Here is a 17,042-nt window from a genome sequence, read left to right as displayed (position 1 = left end):
ACACTGCTCATCCAGAAGGTTGAACACTGCTGGATCAAAAAATAAGAGCACAGGGTTCTCTTCCATTAAAAAATTCATGCCTACTTAAGGACTGTGGAAGTGTCAGATTGGCAACTCTAGGGGTAAAAGTCTTATCTCCCTACAAATAAGGAAAGAACAGCAGCAGTTGAGCAAGCTTGTTCATGTCCAGCCAACTTGCCTTGATCCTGAGCCCAAAGGGCGAGATGGCAATTCAGTGTCCAGACTCTTGGTAGCCATATCAGTCATTACAGACCCATGCAGGATTTGAGATGAAAGGCAGTAAAACCACTGCCAGTCCCTTAAGGTTCCCTCTAATGCTCCAATATCTTGAGGACTGCCCAAAGGAGGGAAGATTTACTATAAACCCACCCCATAGAAAGAGAATACAAGCGACTGCCTTTCTCGATTTCTAGTTTGCTGGTAAATGGAGAGGCCAAGTGAGATGGGACCTGAAATTATTGAGCCAATCAATAATGGACTCTAGCCCAGAGCAAAAACAGCCTCCCCACACCCTCAAATACTCTGAAGTCTAGCAGGAGGAAGTTGACATTAAGTACGTTAAGAGCGCAAAATCCACATCAATCCAGACGACAAAGTGGTTTTCTACTGAAGAGCTTTCAGATTTGTGTTCCCAGGGAATACCAGTGCCAGCAATTTAAAGAGCATTAAAAACAAATAGCCACATACCTCTTCCGTTGATCAGCCAAGGAGCTGCCTCTTGTCTGTGCAAACATGTCAAAGTCATCCCGAGGGTTGCAGTGTTGTAGGGAGCTGAGCGTGCCGCTGACGCTGTTTGTACCCAAGTCTACAACAAGAGACAGAGCCTAAGAGGACCGGCTAACGGTGAAACACGGCCAAGTACCACAGTCCTGGTTGTACAGGAAACATAGCAGTGTGGAATGGTTATACCATCAACTAGATCAGGGTGGGCAGCCTGTGGCATGGGTGCCACAAGTGGCATAAGTACCTGTGTGTGTGGCATGTGGAAGGCTGGGGAGGGGACAGGTTGTACAGTGGCACATAGGACAGGGAGCAGAAAGCAGAGCAGCAAATGGGGCTGGGAAAGGGATCAGAATAGCCCTCAGGGAGGGTGCAGGGCTGCCACAAAGGTCGCCTCCAGTGAACTAGCTGATGGCCAGTGTTGTACAGAGCAGAAATGAGGCATCACTTAGGTTTTGTCCAAGGTATGGTAGAGACAGGATTAACCACAGCTTTGGCTGCACAGAGGAACTGACATTTCTCTTTTCACCCTAAGCATTGTGGATAGAGATCCCCCCCTCTCTTCCAGGGAGGAACCGTGCTCTAGACCAGTCTTTTGGGCTGCAACCCCAGCCTGGGGCATGCTCAACTTGGCTTCCAGTCTGACCCCACCTAGGGGAGCTGAATGTGTGTCAAGCACAGGGACCCATTCTGGGTTGTGACCCCTAGTCTGGGAACTGCTGCTGTAGAGGACACCCCCTGTGCACAGCAGAAAGCTGCCTTTTCTCCCCCCGCTCCTCAGTTTCGCTGTTTCTTAGATCCAGTGCAGGGAAGGAACATCCTGATAGGAGAGTGGCAGCACAGAAGCTAAGTGAATACCCCAAAGGCTTCACAGCTTCACACGTGTCAGAGCAGAACCCAGCTCTGCCTCCTTTTCCCCTGCTCTGTCTGATAGCTGACACTTTTCATATATGCTTCTTCGTGGTACCGAGATGTTACCACTAAAACTACCTCAAAAACAGTTCGCTGTGCTTGCTAACACCTGCTGATCCAACTGTAAGGTCACCCCAGAACAACTAAGAAGTGGTCTATGCCACTGCTGCTCTCCATTGAAACACGCTTTGCAAAAGCAGACACTTACCAAGCCCTGCAAGCTGTGAGGAAAGCGAGGGTGGGGGGGCCGTGCTTCCCACCATTGGGCTCACCACGGCTGGGGAGCCAGGGCCCAAATCTATTAAATTATCCTCCGTCACCTCGTTCAGCACCTGTTAGGACAGTCAAAATTACATGTAGGTGAGATTCCTGGCAGTCATATTAGCAGAGACAAGGGAACACGAGAATGGCGTGTGCTTCCTAACATGCCCTTTCTGGGCAGCTGTTCCAAATGGAAGTATGTTAATTAGGGGCTTAGACTGTAGGATGATGAACGCAGGGGAAGAAGAGAAAAGATACCTCTGCTCTCTTGCTGGACAAGTGTCTGAAAAACAGCCTTAGCTCACTGCCTGGCTTGTGTCTATGGTGTTATTCCACTCGACACAGTCCTGAAAAGGTCTTTTGCCAGGCTCAAAGATCACCTTGGAATGAGTGAAGTTCCCTTCCGTTTCCCCACCACCTCCGGCTTTGGACAGGGAGCAGGGTGGAGTGCAAGATAACCTCCATCTTCCACATGAAAAACAAATCACTTCCAGAAATACACATTCTTCCCTGTGACTAAAGGGACACTGCCGACAGCAGGCAGGAGTTTGCTCTGGCTGTGCTGCATGACAAGAGGAGATTAATTAGATACTTACTCCATTACTGGCATTTTGCGCTGACCGGCCTGACCTGTACCGTTCAAACCTGTCACAAAACAAAGCCGAGAGATTATGAAACCCACGTACAAATCTTGGGGGGGGGGGGGGGGAAGCAAATATAAGAAAACTAAAATTCATTAGCTAGGACAAAACTGTAGCAGCTTTTAAGACCAATATCTGAAAATCTTGAGTGGGGGGGAAAAAATGGCTGGTGAGAACAATGGAGACCTACTACTTTATGCACCTTTTCTTGTGATCTGGTTCCCCTGATTTTTTTTCTGTTTCATCATCTGAACTCTGAGCTATGATGAACATTTTCAGTCGCCTACCCTGTTCTGCACCCAGCCCAGGTGAGAAGGCAGCACTGTGGTAAAGGGTCCCCTCACCTCTCGTATCGAAGGAAGACATTATTTAAGTCATCGTTCACATGCAGCAGTTCCTCTGTCACCTCTTCGTTGGACACTCGCGAGATCAGTTCCACAATCCTCTGCTGCATAGCTCTACAGGTCCGGTTCAGCTCCTAAGGGAGTAAATTGCATAGGCGTGAATCCTGACAACCCGCAAGGAACAAGCAGATCGGCTTGTGCTCCCTTCACCGCCTCCTGCGCTCCTGACTCCGAGTTCTCCGTCATTAGAACATAACCAGTGCCATACTGGGTAGATCAATGATCCACCTAGCCCAGTATCCCATCTCTGACAGTGGCAGAGGTGGATGCTATACAGGGAGAGCATCAAACCAGATATCTCTAGAGTGAGCTCTCCCCTATTTAATCCCCTTCCTGGCATCCACCATTTTTTGGGGTTGGAGATACCAGAGGGAACATCTCCATCCATCAGCTGAGAAACCCCAAGATCACAAACTCTGGAAGACTGAATGTCACCCTGTGCCTGGTAGAATACACGCCACAGGGGCGGGGTGCCCAAAACCTTGAGGGCCTACATATAGCTCAGCACACACGGTCTTCAACCGTAAAAGCATCACAGTGATTCTTACACATGAAATACCTAAGAATTACTTTCATAGAAACTTGAGTATAAAGCATCTGAATGCCAAAGCCTCCAAAACTAGACAACATTTTCCTTCAATATCCAGGTTCTCTGTTTAGCAACACAGTGCATCAAAGTACGTGGATAGCATTGTTGCTAAAAATGAAAGGGGTGCCGGAAAGGGACTGTTGTTATTTGACACTGGTAAGGCTTGGTACAGTGAAAAGACGCTCCTGCTTCTTGGAAAAGAGAGGTGCGTATAAAGCAAAGAGGCTGCACAAGCAAGACCTCCTTGAAACACGTGCTTAGAAATATTCTGGATAACAGAACCATGCAGCCTTGAGCAAGAAGATCTCCTTGGTGTCACTGTGCAACCCAATGCCTTTCCTTAATCACTTGAGGCCAGGAAAAGTTAACATGAAAACCTTGCAGGCTAGACCTACCCTTAGCTGTACTGTGGAAACCTCTCACACTGAAGCAAACCTAGCTGGGTGCTTCCCATGAGACCCCTGCCACCACCAATTATTTGGCAAACTTGTCCACCTCTGCCAGGTCTCCGAGCAGAGAATTTCGAGTGTACGGCTCAAAACAAATGCGTTGGGAAAGTTACCCGAGGAAGCCTGACAGAGAAGCCAGCCCCACCAAGGTGGCCTGGGCCTTCCTTGAACAAGCACGGACATTTGGGATAATTTGGGTCTCTCTCCCATCCCTCCCGTCTCTCTGCAGAGAGGAAGCTCTGCACTAAACAAGGATGTCTTGTGGTACATAACCTTCAGGGTGAAAGCAAAAATGTGATTGTTTGCCTTGCTTGGTCTGACATCCTAAGCCCTGGATAAATTTCACCTAATGCAATCCAGCTGCCTTGGCAGCTCGAGGAATGCGTTCTCCAGTGTCACGTTTGATCCCATCACTTTAGAAGCAGATTGTGACATTTCAGAGGCTCGCTCGCTGCCATACAGGGAGGGCTGACAGGACCTGTCTATTCTGCTCAGACGTGGCTCTCAAGGAGGCTGTTTACATTTCATTGTGGGGAAAATGTCAGGAATTATTTAAGGAGGATGACTATATACCACCTCAAACCAAAGAGCCTTGCATATGAGGCCTTTCTGCCTTTAAAAGGCTAACCGTGCCCCTTGTCATCAAAAAATAGCCTCTCTCTCTCAATCTCTCGCCTGCTTGCTCTGTGATTCAGACTTAGGCTGCATCCGTCAGAGAGAACCAGTCACACTTCACGATCATTTCTTCTCACCTTAAAAATGTATTGTCAGATTACGCAGGCACGATTTCTCTGGCTGTCTATAAATGTAGGCGAGTTATTCTGTGCTCTCAGAGTCCACCATGGTTTCCTGGAAGCTGCTTTTTTTTTGATCACAGTCCAACCCAAACGGTTCGAAGCTGAAAGGCTCTTTATTGTAAAGTCTTTCATCAGCTGCCATGTGGCTCTGAGACAGGCACACGCTACTGCTCTGTAGGAGAGACCAGTTTTTGGACGGACTTCAAACTCTGGTGCATCACAGAAAGCGGCTCCCAGTCTCCCTCCAGCTTCGCTGCTCTCCGTGCCCATTCTACCTCCCGGCCAGCTGAGGAGATGACACTTTGGAAGGTAAGGGAAAGCATGCTCGAACAGCTGGAGAGCAAGACTGTAAACCCCAGCAAGCAGACACCTCCTCTTTGGTGCCATGCTACCTTATTCTCCAGCTCAGCTGACATTGCCCAGATGTTCCCTCAGCCACAGCTGGCCTGGAGAATGAGACGTGAAGCCAGAGATAGGAACTTACTTGAAGTGCTACCACAAAAGGAACCGGAACAGGACCTTGTCACCTGATTCAGAGGGTTTTTGAAGTCAGAAAGGACCCTGCTGATCATTCAGCCTGACATCCTGCTTTACTCAGACCACAAAACATCACCAAGTGGTTCTTGCAATAAGCCCTCACCATCTGGAAAGAGACTTCAAATGATAGAGTCTAAAATCTTTCTAGGTAATATTTAACCCACTTGAGACAGGATGGGTATCTGCTCTGCCAGGACTGAGCAATTTTTATCATTATAAAGCTGCCAACAGACAACATGGAGAAGGTTTAAGTGTTCAATGCCAGTTTTTCTTCAATCTTCATAAAAAAGGCTAATTGTGACCAGATGCTTAGCAAAATTAACATTAACAAGAGCACAGCCAAGGCCTAACTAAAAAAAATAGATTAATGAATATCTAGATGCATTGAATACCTTCTGATCAGCAGGGCTCAATAAAATTTGTCCTACAGTATTTGAAGAATGTGACAAAAATCTTTGAACTATTATGATTATCTCTGAGAGCTCATAAAGGACCCAGATGATTGGGGAACAGTAAATACTTTGCCTGGCTTTAAGTGAAGGAAAAGACAGACCTGGGGAATTATAGGCCAGTAAGCCTCAGTACTCAGAAAGTTACTGGAACAACCAAATTATAAGCACCATGAGGACAACGAGTGATAAAAAACAGCCAGTATGGACTGCCAAGAAGAAATTATGGCAAACTGATCTAACTTCCTTCTTCAATAAGGTAACCAGACTAGTGGATGGGATGAGCAGTATAGTCGATATATCTCGACTTTGGTAAGACTTCTGACCTGGCTTCTCACAAACAAGGTATGGAAACATGGTCTACATTAATTTACTTTAAAGGGCTACACAAGTGAGTGAAAATGCATATTCAAAGAGTATTTATTGACAGTTTACCATCGAACTGGGAAGAACTACCAAGTAGGGTCCTGGAGAGGTCTGTCCTGGGTCCATAGCTATACAATACTAATTAATTAATTAATTGAGTGATTAACTATAGAAAATACCTATAAATGTATGGATGATGCCAAGCTGGGGCATAATGGCAAGCACTTTAGAGGACATAATCAGGATTAAAAATTAGCTTGATAACTGGAGAAATGGTCCAAAACCAATTAGATGAAATTCCATAAAGAGATTTGCAAAGTATGCACCTTAAAGAGAGGAAGACACAAATGCACCAATACAAATGGGAAATAACTGGCTTTGTAATTACTACAGGGAAGGAGCAAGGGGGGTACAGTGGACCATAAAGTGTCATAAGGCAATATAATCCTTATGCCAAAAAAAAGGTTTAGAATATGCGATCAATGAGGACAGGTTGAGATTTAAGGGTTTATTTGGCACAATAGAAAAACCCAAGGTGGGGGAAACACCTTCAAAGACTGTTATAAGGAGGATATGGTTATTTGGAGCCCAGACACAGGACATCAACATGGAAGCCAGGCAACCCAAGGAACGGATACAGGACTGTAGGAAAACAAAACTTTACCGTCCCAAGCAGCTGGAAGAGATTTATTAGGAAATGCACTTACTTGTAGTAACTCTAGATCGGATGAATCCTCCTGTCCTGGGACCATCTCTGTCAGCATCTCAGACATCACTTTTGTGTTCCCGCGAACAATATCCAGCTCACTGCGCAGCCGGGCAATCTGTTTTCAGGGAGGAGGAAAAGCAAGGACCATGTTACTTTCTGGCCTTAGAACAGAATATTGTCAAGAAACAGCTCTCCAGTCTCCCTGCTTCTCTCAATTGACTTGACATCTAATGCCCGTCACTGGAGATGAGAACAAGGCTACAACATATCATGATGGAGTAAAAAAAGTTTCCCCTAGAGAGAATGTTATTACAGTGATGGAAGAAGACGCTATGGAGGACAATTCATCACTGTGACAGAGCCAGCTGTGTTCTGCTCAGATGGGAACAGAAGCTAAAAAACAGAGTGATGCTAGGAAAATGCTACGCTGCTCTCACAAGGCAGGCAGAAGAGGCGAAAGGGGGCGGGAGGTGCTGATGTGGCTCCTCTACTATGCAGTGGCCTTTCTTTCTTGTCAGAGAGGAAACACTGGCCAGTGGACAGGAAAGTAGCATGAGATCCAAGTCCTGGGACTGGCACTTGCTAATCAGGTGCGAGTAGGACTTCAAGGCAGCACTTCTGTGCATGGCACAAAGGTGGCACAGATATGACTTACAAGACTACAGGGTACATGAAGTAATGGCGGATGCATGTGTGTGCACCTAGGACAAGATTTCACAGTCCAGACAGCAGAAAAGACTCCTAAAGGGAAGCAGATCTAGGCTGCACCTGCAACGCAGAACTAAAATGCCTGCGAGAAGAGACAGCTAGTTTGATTCACTGAACCAAGAAAATCTCATCCCGGTACCTGTTCAGAATTGGCAGTGATAGGACCAGTCACATTCAACGGTGGAGCCTGAGGAGCTGAGTAGGCCGTGGGAGAAGGTGATGAATATGAACTGTTGCTCATCCTTTGCTGGGACTGGGACGTGGGCATAGTGGCTGCAGGATCCACTTCAGGAACACTCTGCCATGGGAGAAAGAAAAAAAAAAAGAGTTCAGACCAGAGCTGTGGCAGCATCTGCTCCAGGTCATGATCCCAGATACAGATGCGAGCTGCAGCTCATGGAGGAAGTCAGCATCACAACAAGCATGCACTACCATGTCAGACCATGCCTGGGGAATGGCTGTGATAATCCGCACTCATCTTTTCTGCGCTAACTCTCAGATTTTCAGTTCAGTTTCCCTCCACAAGAAAGGCAAGAAGCCAAAAAAAAAGGGAAGCAACAGGACGAAATACATTTTGCTTCGAAATCAAGTGACAAGCTGCAGAATCACACGCTCTGTATGTACTGCAGGAAACTCATTTTGCTGTGAGAACCGTAAGGTGAGTTTCCTGGCTATGTGCCCTTAAATTCACAGCCACATCATTGCACTGACTCAGGATTTCCACCGTGAAGAATCCAAATATTTTGTGGGCAATCAGTTTACTTTCCAACAGGACAGCAAGCTCAAGGTTGCAGACCCGCCTTTTGAAGATACAGGGAACTTGGCGCTCCTACTCAAATCAATTGGAGCCGCGGGCGCCAAGAATCTTTGCGAGACAGGCCCTCTTTGTTCCTGGTTCACCGTAGGGGGTCCTAACAGGAAAGCTGGCCTCTCTGGGGAGGAGATAAACTGAATCTCAACAACAGATCTTTGCTAGGGCATTTTCTAAGCATGGTAGTTTAGTTTGTGTGACCATCTGGTGAACCAAGACAAGTGTGCAAGCCTTCTTCAAACTCTCTCCCCTCTGAGTTGACATCTGACTCGAGAGAAGAGATTCTGGTATTTAACAGCCCCACCTTGCCTTATTCTTTTCCATCCTCTCTTGCTGTTAAAGAGTCCCCCTGCGTTAAGCAAGTTCTCTGCACTGTAAGAAGTCACCAGCAGAAACAGAAGAATTATCCCATGATCTTTATACAGCACAGTTTTTTTTTTCCAGGGATAACTTACCCTCTGTGGTGTGTGTATTGGAGAGAGCGCATCAAGATCTGCCATGGGAAACTCGATCCCTTTTCGTTTGAGTTCCTCATAAATATGCACTACTCCAGTGAGATCAGGGCTGCTGCGAAACGCATCTGCCCAAGCCTGGAAAACATGCAGATCGTTCATAAGTCTTTCAAGTGAGCACCAAAGTCCCCCTCTTGCTCTCCCACCCTACAATGCGGATCCAATCAAGAAAAGCGCTCATGCGTTTCATTCTCATTTGAAGCTTTAATTACTAGATCTGCTCTGAAAGACTGAGTTGCTATGAAGACAGTCAAGAGTAAATCTAAAGTAAATGGTGAGTCAGTGCATAGAAGTTCACATACCAGTTAACACAGGCAGATTCATGAAACCCAAGTCCCAGAAATCCTCTTTTTTAGATGCATTTGGTGAAGCATTGACCTTTTCCTCCTACTTCACAGGTTCAGACCCACAGTAAACTCTAACAGGGAAGAATCTGTTTTAATAGGATCTGGAAGGTAGAAAGCCTTTGGCCACTTGGCCTTGCTCTACAAAGCATTGTCATTTGCTGCCAAGGAGAATCTAAGCATGAGCACGCAAACATCTCTCAGGTTCTTCTGTAACAAGCCAGACATTGCATTTGGTTCCCCTGGCTGCTGCAGCACTACAGTGAAAGGTAAAGTGCTACCATTGAATCAGAGAGCTAGCGTTAGATCAAAGAAAGAGCTGCACGCAGGTGCTCATCACAGTTGTTTGCTGCAATCATCCTTCAGTTATTTCCATCCCGAAAATGTGATTTTCAGCCACCTTTCACAAGGGGGGAAATAACAATCAGGGAGGATAAACTAGATTAGAAAGCAGATTAAATATTTTACTTACGCTCTGGCTCTGCTCGCTTCTAGGAAATTGTATTTTGCACCCTGCCTGCACAGGGAGCAATCCATCATCACTTGGAGGCTAATGGTTCTGCTTCCCAACACTGCTTAAGTAAATTAATTGCATCAATTGCTCAGATGCCACGCGAGAGTCTCACCAATCCTTCTGCAGCACAAGAAACCCGAGCTGCGCTGGGTACGAGCCACTGTGGCTTGAAAGGTCAGTCTCAAGGAAGCTTCCTTAATTACAGCAGAAGCATCCTCGCCACACAGGTAACTCTATCTTTGTCTTGGTGTTTTTAATTTATGTGAGAGGCCCTCTGAAACTCGTTCCTACACCCTGCCTCTCCATGGGCCATCAACTGGGAGGATACAAAGAAATGGGTTAAATGAGCTATGTTTAGCCACAGCACAGACTCATTCTTAGGCAGGTACCACAATTGTGTTGCACCAATGCACAAACTCCTGTCTGGCCCATCAAGAAGAGACATAATTGTACTCCAGGTTTCACTGGCATCCTCACATCACCCCAGCTCATCTGCTTATTTGGCCTCTTTTCGCACCTAGAGAGATGTGTCACACCTGCACACGTGCTGCTTCGGCTTTGAGGTGCCCCGTGCCGCACGGTCCCCTCCATTCTCTCCACTCGGCCCTTCCACTTCAGCCTGCTTTATTGAGGGTCCATCTTTCACCTGGACAGCAAGAACTGGCCTCCCCCATTGTCCCCTGTAGCTGATGAATGGCTAATCCTTAGTGCCATTTGTGACATGGAGGTGTAGCATAAGCCCTCTCTTTGAGAGCGCTGGAATTGGCCCACACAATAGCCATGCTATATGACATGTCCAATGTGCGGTATTACTGAGCCTGACACCAAACGAACAAAGAAAAAAATGTGTAAAAGTCATCGGGAAACAGCCTTTCCACCTACCCTGCTTCAACAATTACCTTCGTCAGGATGTTATTTGCTTTACTGTAGCACCTACAGCCAAGACAAGCCACAGTGTGCTAGGTGTTGTACATATGTATAGTAAATCAGTCCTTGTCCTGACAGATTTACAATAGAGCTAAGCAAGACAGACAGAAGCGGCATTAGTCCAATTTAAAACCCTAAGAAACAGCAAAAGCAAGGAGACTAGGGACTTGGTGCAAATCCAAGGAAGTTTGTGACAAAGCTGGGAACTGAATCCAGATCGCTGGGTCCTACGGCCAGGCTTACCTAGGTATTTACAAGCCTAAAGATGTGGACAGGTGCCTACTGGGACTGACATCAATGCCTAAGCCAGTTAGATGAACAAGGGGCCATATTTACAACCATTTAGCCACAGACCCAGCTTTCCAGCACAGCCACTCTCATACGGGTACTGCCAACTAAGTTCATTGTGCTTCTGCATAGTCTCACCAGGACTTATTATTTTTCGTGCTCTTGCTCTCCCGTGGGAAAGGCAGGAAGGCAAGAACTCGAGACAGCATGCACCCTCTTGCAAGGGAAACGCAAAGAGTAGTTCCCACAGACTCTGTTGAGCGGAAGTAAGAGAGGGGCAAGCTCCATGTAATGTGTGCTAATGAAACTACAGCTATAAAAGTCATTCAGCTGCAAAATAAATCTGAACTCAACCAAGTCATTAGGTAAAGCCATCCCCACCTTGCATCTGCGCTGGGAAAACACCCTGGAGCAGAAGAATAGCTGCCTGAAGACAGATGTGTGCACAGCACCCTCTGATATTCTAGGCTGGGCTGTTAGTTTGTTACCTTGGCAGGTACTAATGCTTCCTAATATTATACTGTAGGGAAGAACAAATACTATGTAAGCAATCGCTGTAGCAGACCTGGGGATAGAGGCAGCCCTACAGAATAGAAAACAAGAGCAACCTCCAACTGCAGGATGTCCAAAGGGTGAAGTCTGGAAGCACAGCTAACTGCCTGGCCACACAGGTGCCTCCACCCATTCGCACATGCCTGTTGGCGCTGAGGGCTTCTGCATTCACTCCCCTTGAATCAGTCACCCACCACCACCTCTAGAGGCACAGGTCTGTGTGTGGGAGCCAACCGCAGGCTGCTCCTTACAGCTGCCAGGCTGTTTGTACCAAAAGGCGTTTAGCGCACCAACCAAACCAATAAAGCCTTCTAACCCCATTGCATCCAGGCTTGGCCTACAGATTGAAGCAATCACAAGGACTCGCAGTAATGTTGCAATCACTGTTTGGCTTTGATTTACTAATGGGTGAGAACTCATTTAAATCTGGGTGATAAATTGGCCAACATCCTCCAAAATGACATGGCAAAGACCCAACAGTGACAAGTGCCCACAGTTTCCACTAACGACCTAATACAATATTATCATTCAGTGACATCACCTTTTAGCTTTACACCCAAGGGAGTCAACACCCCGGGCTCACTCAGACCAACAAGCCTCATTTAACACAGTCTACTAAAGTGCATTAATGTACAGAGATAGCCATGAAGTGGGAGGGAGACCCTGAAGCCCCTAGGAAAGGCACATCCAGGTCTCCCACTCAGCTCGCTTCCTGCTTTAATTCGATTAATAAGTCGTGCATTATATATGGGCCAGCTGTGTGTTTGTGCTTCCAACTGCTGAAGCATTTCATTGCTCACTGGCATGTTTTACTTCTCAAATTAAAATTAAAAACACATTTTAAAAAATTGCGTCGTATGCCTAGAAACATATTCCCAGGAGAACTGCAGCACCTCTGAAGAATCTCTCTCTCTCAGACACAGAGTGTTTTACCCTCTGGTGTTTGTAACAGCTGGGTAGAACTCACAGACAGAGCTTCCTATGATTGTCACATAGCCTCCAGGCAACTGCCAGTGTTTCCCCATGTGTTTCTAGCAGGACTGGAAATTAAGAGTTTTATTTCTATGCAGCACAAAAGGAAAAGGTAGCAGGGAGGGCTGGAGACAGTGTTCAGGTGTGTGCTGCTGCTGTTGTAGGGCAGGCAGAGGGAACGTGGAAGTCAGCACGTTAGACCCTATATAATTCTTTGCAGTTCTATGCACATCTTTCATCAAAGGATCTCAAAGTCTGCTGCAGAGGCGAGAAAGCCATCTCATCTCACAAATGAGGAAAAAGCATGAGGAGGTCAATGCACTGCTCTTGCACCAATGAAATCCAGGGTCTTCCCACTGACTTTAATGAGGGCAGGGTTAGGCCCTCAAATGATTTGTCTAACCTCATACAGAGTCCATCACAGAGCTGGAGGCACAATATGGGCTGCATCTTCTGGATCTAACCAACAGATCATTTACACATCACTTAAAAAAAAAGGGAAAAACCCTCTCTTATCAGCACAGTACTTGCCTATGTATTTAGGCTCTAGAAGACATTTCCGCCCTGTACCTTCTTGCCATAAAACAGAATCTCCCCAATATCACTCTGGGGTAGTCATTTGCTTATCAAAAGCAAACTGCTTGTTATATTTAGCTCTGCCCACATGCTCAGCCTGTACAGCACATGGGCACGCAGCCCCTAATTCAAAGCTGTTGCCTGGAAGGTGACTTACATACCTGAATGAGCGCTAGTACTTTATCCTGTACGATGGTGGGGGGGTTGTTCTTGGGCGAGATGATTTTCACCAAGACGCCATCTATGAAATCACGGTTTGCCACGAGGACATGGAAGCGATGGCCGCAGTTCTTCACACAAGTTTCCAATACCTGAAATGAAGGCATCCAATGATGGACCAAAGGCTTGATCATGCACACAAGGGGAAGAGGTCACCTGGTTAAAAGAAATACTTTGGGGATAGCTAATCCCACTTTCCTGGTTCCCCCTTCTTCCTCCTAGGTATCCCTGGATAGCTTCCACCTTTGCACACACAGCTACAAATTCATTTATAGCTTTCAGTCACCTTCAACAGAACAATGCAAACCAGTCGCTTTATTAATTGCCCCAAAAGGTAGCAATCCTGCATTAGCAGAAACATGACGTAGCTCAAACATAGCTTGCTCTCATAGTTCCCACTTGTAATTTTGGTCCTTTGCTTTCACACATCAGTCAACAAAAGTGTTCAGCTGATGAGACAGCAGCACTAGAAATGATGCCTTTGGCTCCAAGAGATGCAGAAAAAAATATGACTCATCCCAGAGCCCTTTTCTTTTTCAACTTGAATTCAAACTTGTGATGAATCGAGTCACTAGCATTAACACCCCCAACACCTGTCTGTCCCAACCTGTCTTGTCCCCAGAGTAAAGAAATGGGAAAGTTCCTTCAGTTTTCAAATGTGCTCACTTTGGCAATTCACCCTACAGGCTTAAAAAACACTGAGTATTACAACCATAGCATGTAATATGTATGTCCTGTCAGAGTGAGGCTGACATGTATTTGTGGAGTCCAGCCGTTTTCCATGCTCCTGAAATATAACTGGCCCAGATTTCATTCCCATATATGAAAATGTATATACGGGAATTAAGCTGAAATATCTTCAGCCCTTCAAAGCATTCCCCTTTAAATGCTCTGAAAGGTTGTGCTTAAATTAATTTTTTCCACCTAACTAGCTGAAGTAATTCTCTTTGCCATTTGACTCTACCATTGACTCATCTATGAAGACATGATACGTGTGGAGGTAAATACCACCGCATCTCTCATAACCACAGCTACTGGTCGCTGCGGTTATAATATATGTATAGTAGGGGTGCTCATAATTGCCCCCACTGCTTCAGCTGATGTCCTTAGACCCACTGATACAGGCTGAAGCCTGTGGACTTGCAGCCATGAGTCCATTTTCGATGGACAGTGGACAATTATGTATCCTTTTTGGTCTTTAAGGAACAAACACCAAAACTTGGCAGTTCTCAGGATGACAAGCCAGGGCAAGGAAGAGGAAGAGGTAACAAATGCACTAGTCTAATAAAACAGGGTTTCATCTCAGGCACATTAGGACTGAAGGGCAATAGCAAGATTTGCATGACAGGTGCATGGCCGTATGTTAATCTAGGACATCGGTATTTCTCCTTTGCCTTCACGAAATGCAAAATGCACCCACCAGCGCACGTTTCAGTCTGCCACATCACCCAATAAAGCCTTTTTACTCAAACTCCTTGCTAAAGAAATCAGCAGATGTCACTGGCAAATGATCAGGCACTCGTCTAGTGCTGGGTGAATGTGTAGAACCAAATCACTGCCTTCAAGTAATTTCTGCTGATGTGATTTAACTCGGCACGTCTTGCATGCAGATTCATTCATCAGGCAAGCTGGTTATATGACACTGATGAATGATATGGTAAGCTCACCACGTTCATTTGCACATGTGCTTATGGCTAAGGCCTGGGAGCAGGGAACAACTGGGAAGAGGGAAGTGCCAGTAGGCGGAAAAGCCTAAAAGGGGCTCTGCTTCAGCCCTGAATTTCCTCACTTATCACTGTAGGTAGAAGCCTGGACAAAAGCAAAACTCCATCCAACTTGAGCTACTGTAATGCTTCCTGAGGGAGATGAGGAGCTGACAGAGCAAGGGCAGTTAAGGCAGTGTATACACCTTCCAAAGCCAGCTGGGGAGGGTGAAGGGAAAACACGGAGGGCAGCCCCTGCAGCCATTGGGATCTTCTCACCGCGGGACCCCAGTTCACCCCACTCACTGTCAGAGCCAGCATCACTTCTCGGTAATTTTTATTTCCATTCAGCCTCTTCTTCAACGCACGGATGGCATCCTTGGGACTAAAGGAGAAACAACCATCTTTAAAGAAAGCTCAGGGAAGCTTTTCACTCCGCAGCTGGAGGGGACATCAGAGGCCCCTAACCCCTGGACACAAGCATGTGTGAACTTAACTATGATTACTTGAAACGTGGCATAGGAATATACCCACAAAGTCTTCTACAGTTATGTGATGAGGTAAGAAAATATAGCCTTTCTCTGTATTGGGGGGCAGGCCCTCAACCTGGGATCTTTTCAGCACATATTAATAGCCTTTTATACAAGTAAGACATTGGCTGCCATCATCCCCCTGCTTTACCCGTGGCAGATTAGGGTTTTATGTCTTGTGTTGTATCAGGGTTGATAGTAATTTTACTAAGTGGTTATACATTATGGATTTGTATAGGAAATTTGGATAGGGATAATCCCTGCTTCAGGTAAGGGGTTGGACTAGATGACTTCTGGAGGTCCCTTCCAGCCTGACTTCTCTATTCTATAAAGAAATTATAGCCAGAAAGGTCAAGTGGGACTATCCAGTTGCCTGGTCTAACCTGCATAACACAGGCCACTGTGATTCTCCCCAAAACCCCGTATCAAGCCAAATGCTTTTAAGTCCTCAAAAACCCTAACCTGTGAGTCTCTTGGCAGAGAGCAGGAGCAACACCAAGAAATGCCTGAGGCCCCTGCAATAGCAGGAAGTTGACTGCTGGGGAGACACCAGTGAAACCAGTCCTGCTGCTTGGGGCAAACTGCCTGGCTCTTGTGCGTGCCAAAAGGGGAGACACCAGAGAAGCCCCCTTTTAAACCTCAGGATTTAGTGGCACTATATGTTGCAGGAACTTGGAAGTCATGAGACTGCTGCAACCTGGACCCTTGGAAGTACAGGCTCAGTAAGTGCCATGGTGGCACATTTAATACATCCCGTATGGATCGTCCCAGGAATTACAGGGAAAAGGCTAGTGCTGTTGCAGAAAACTTTTCTAATGAATCTTAGTCCAGACCTGCAACCTCTCATGTTACTCCAACCCTCTGTCTTCCCCGAGCAGAGACCTGCAGCATGGAGCGCGACCTGACAGCATGGCTTTCTGAAGCCAACTGATGTTGTTTTGGGACCAGGAGACCAGACAAGTCATCTGCAGTCTCAAACCTGGCTTCAGCACTGGGAATGCCCGTGCCCTAGCAGACGGCACCTCCCAGCCCGTGCAAGACAGATGAAAGCGTGAATGCCTTGAACCCCCGCGAGCTCTCTGTACCAGCACATACCCTTCTTCCGTCTCGTTGATAATGTCACAGATCTCCATGTTCAGTGTCCAATCTTCGCTCTGCAGGGAGCCATCCGTGGCCTTTTCTGTGAAATAAAGAGAGACAAGAATCTCTTTCATTTTGCTTTGATTACGTGTCTGTAGTTCACAACATCTCCAATTACTAGGCCCCCCCGCACAAGCTCAGCATGCCCCACATCAGGGGCCAGGGAAACATTTCCCAGGTCTCTCTCTTCTGTTGCAAGGAGCATCATGTCCTCTTTCCTAATGCAGGGATCAGGAGGAAAATTATTTCTGTGGGCCACTCAATATCCACAGGGAGGTATCCTGCCACCCTGGACAAAATGGCATGGACCATGGGTTTTTGGGGCCTTCCCCTGTGGTGTGGGGAGCAATCCACTTCGTAGCAAGCCAGTCTGAGACTGGATCCTACTGGG

At 46.6% G+C, this 17,042-nt stretch overlaps 1 protein-coding gene across 7 annotated transcripts in view; it reads right to left on the bottom strand.

Moving 5' to 3' along the window:
- The window catches only part of TOM1L2 (target of myb1 like 2 membrane trafficking protein), a 39,817-nt gene extending 23,104 nt beyond the window's left edge, over positions 1-16,713 (bottom strand). For all 7 annotated transcript variants that reach the window (XM_025204546.1, XM_006023917.3, XM_006023918.3 and 4 more), the window contains exons 1-10: positions 16,607-16,713; positions 15,288-15,366; positions 13,221-13,370; positions 8,830-8,964; positions 7,703-7,861; positions 6,854-6,970; positions 2,900-3,033; positions 2,511-2,559; positions 1,862-1,985; positions 709-826 (exon numbers count right to left, since the gene is read on the bottom strand). In XM_025204546.1, the coding sequence (XP_025060331.1) occupies positions 709-826; positions 1,862-1,985; positions 2,511-2,559; positions 2,900-3,033; positions 6,854-6,970; positions 7,703-7,861; positions 8,830-8,964; positions 13,221-13,370; positions 15,288-15,366; positions 16,607-16,644 (1,103 nt within the window). In that variant the 5' untranslated portion in view covers positions 16,645-16,713. The remainder of the gene's footprint in view (positions 1-708; positions 827-1,861; positions 1,986-2,510; positions 2,560-2,899; positions 3,034-6,853; positions 6,971-7,702; positions 7,862-8,829; positions 8,965-13,220; positions 13,371-15,287; positions 15,367-16,606) is intronic.
- Between the last annotated feature and the right edge of the window lie 329 nt (positions 16,714-17,042).

The sequence above is a fragment of the Alligator sinensis genome, unplaced genomic scaffold (assembly GCF_000455745.1).
Source record: "Alligator sinensis unplaced genomic scaffold, ASM45574v1 scaffold402_1, whole genome shotgun sequence".
Classification (NCBI taxonomy): domain Eukaryota; kingdom Metazoa; phylum Chordata; order Crocodylia; family Alligatoridae; genus Alligator; species Alligator sinensis.
Note: the sequence above shows the minus strand (reverse complement) of the source record. Positions and strands in the feature narration are given on the sequence as shown.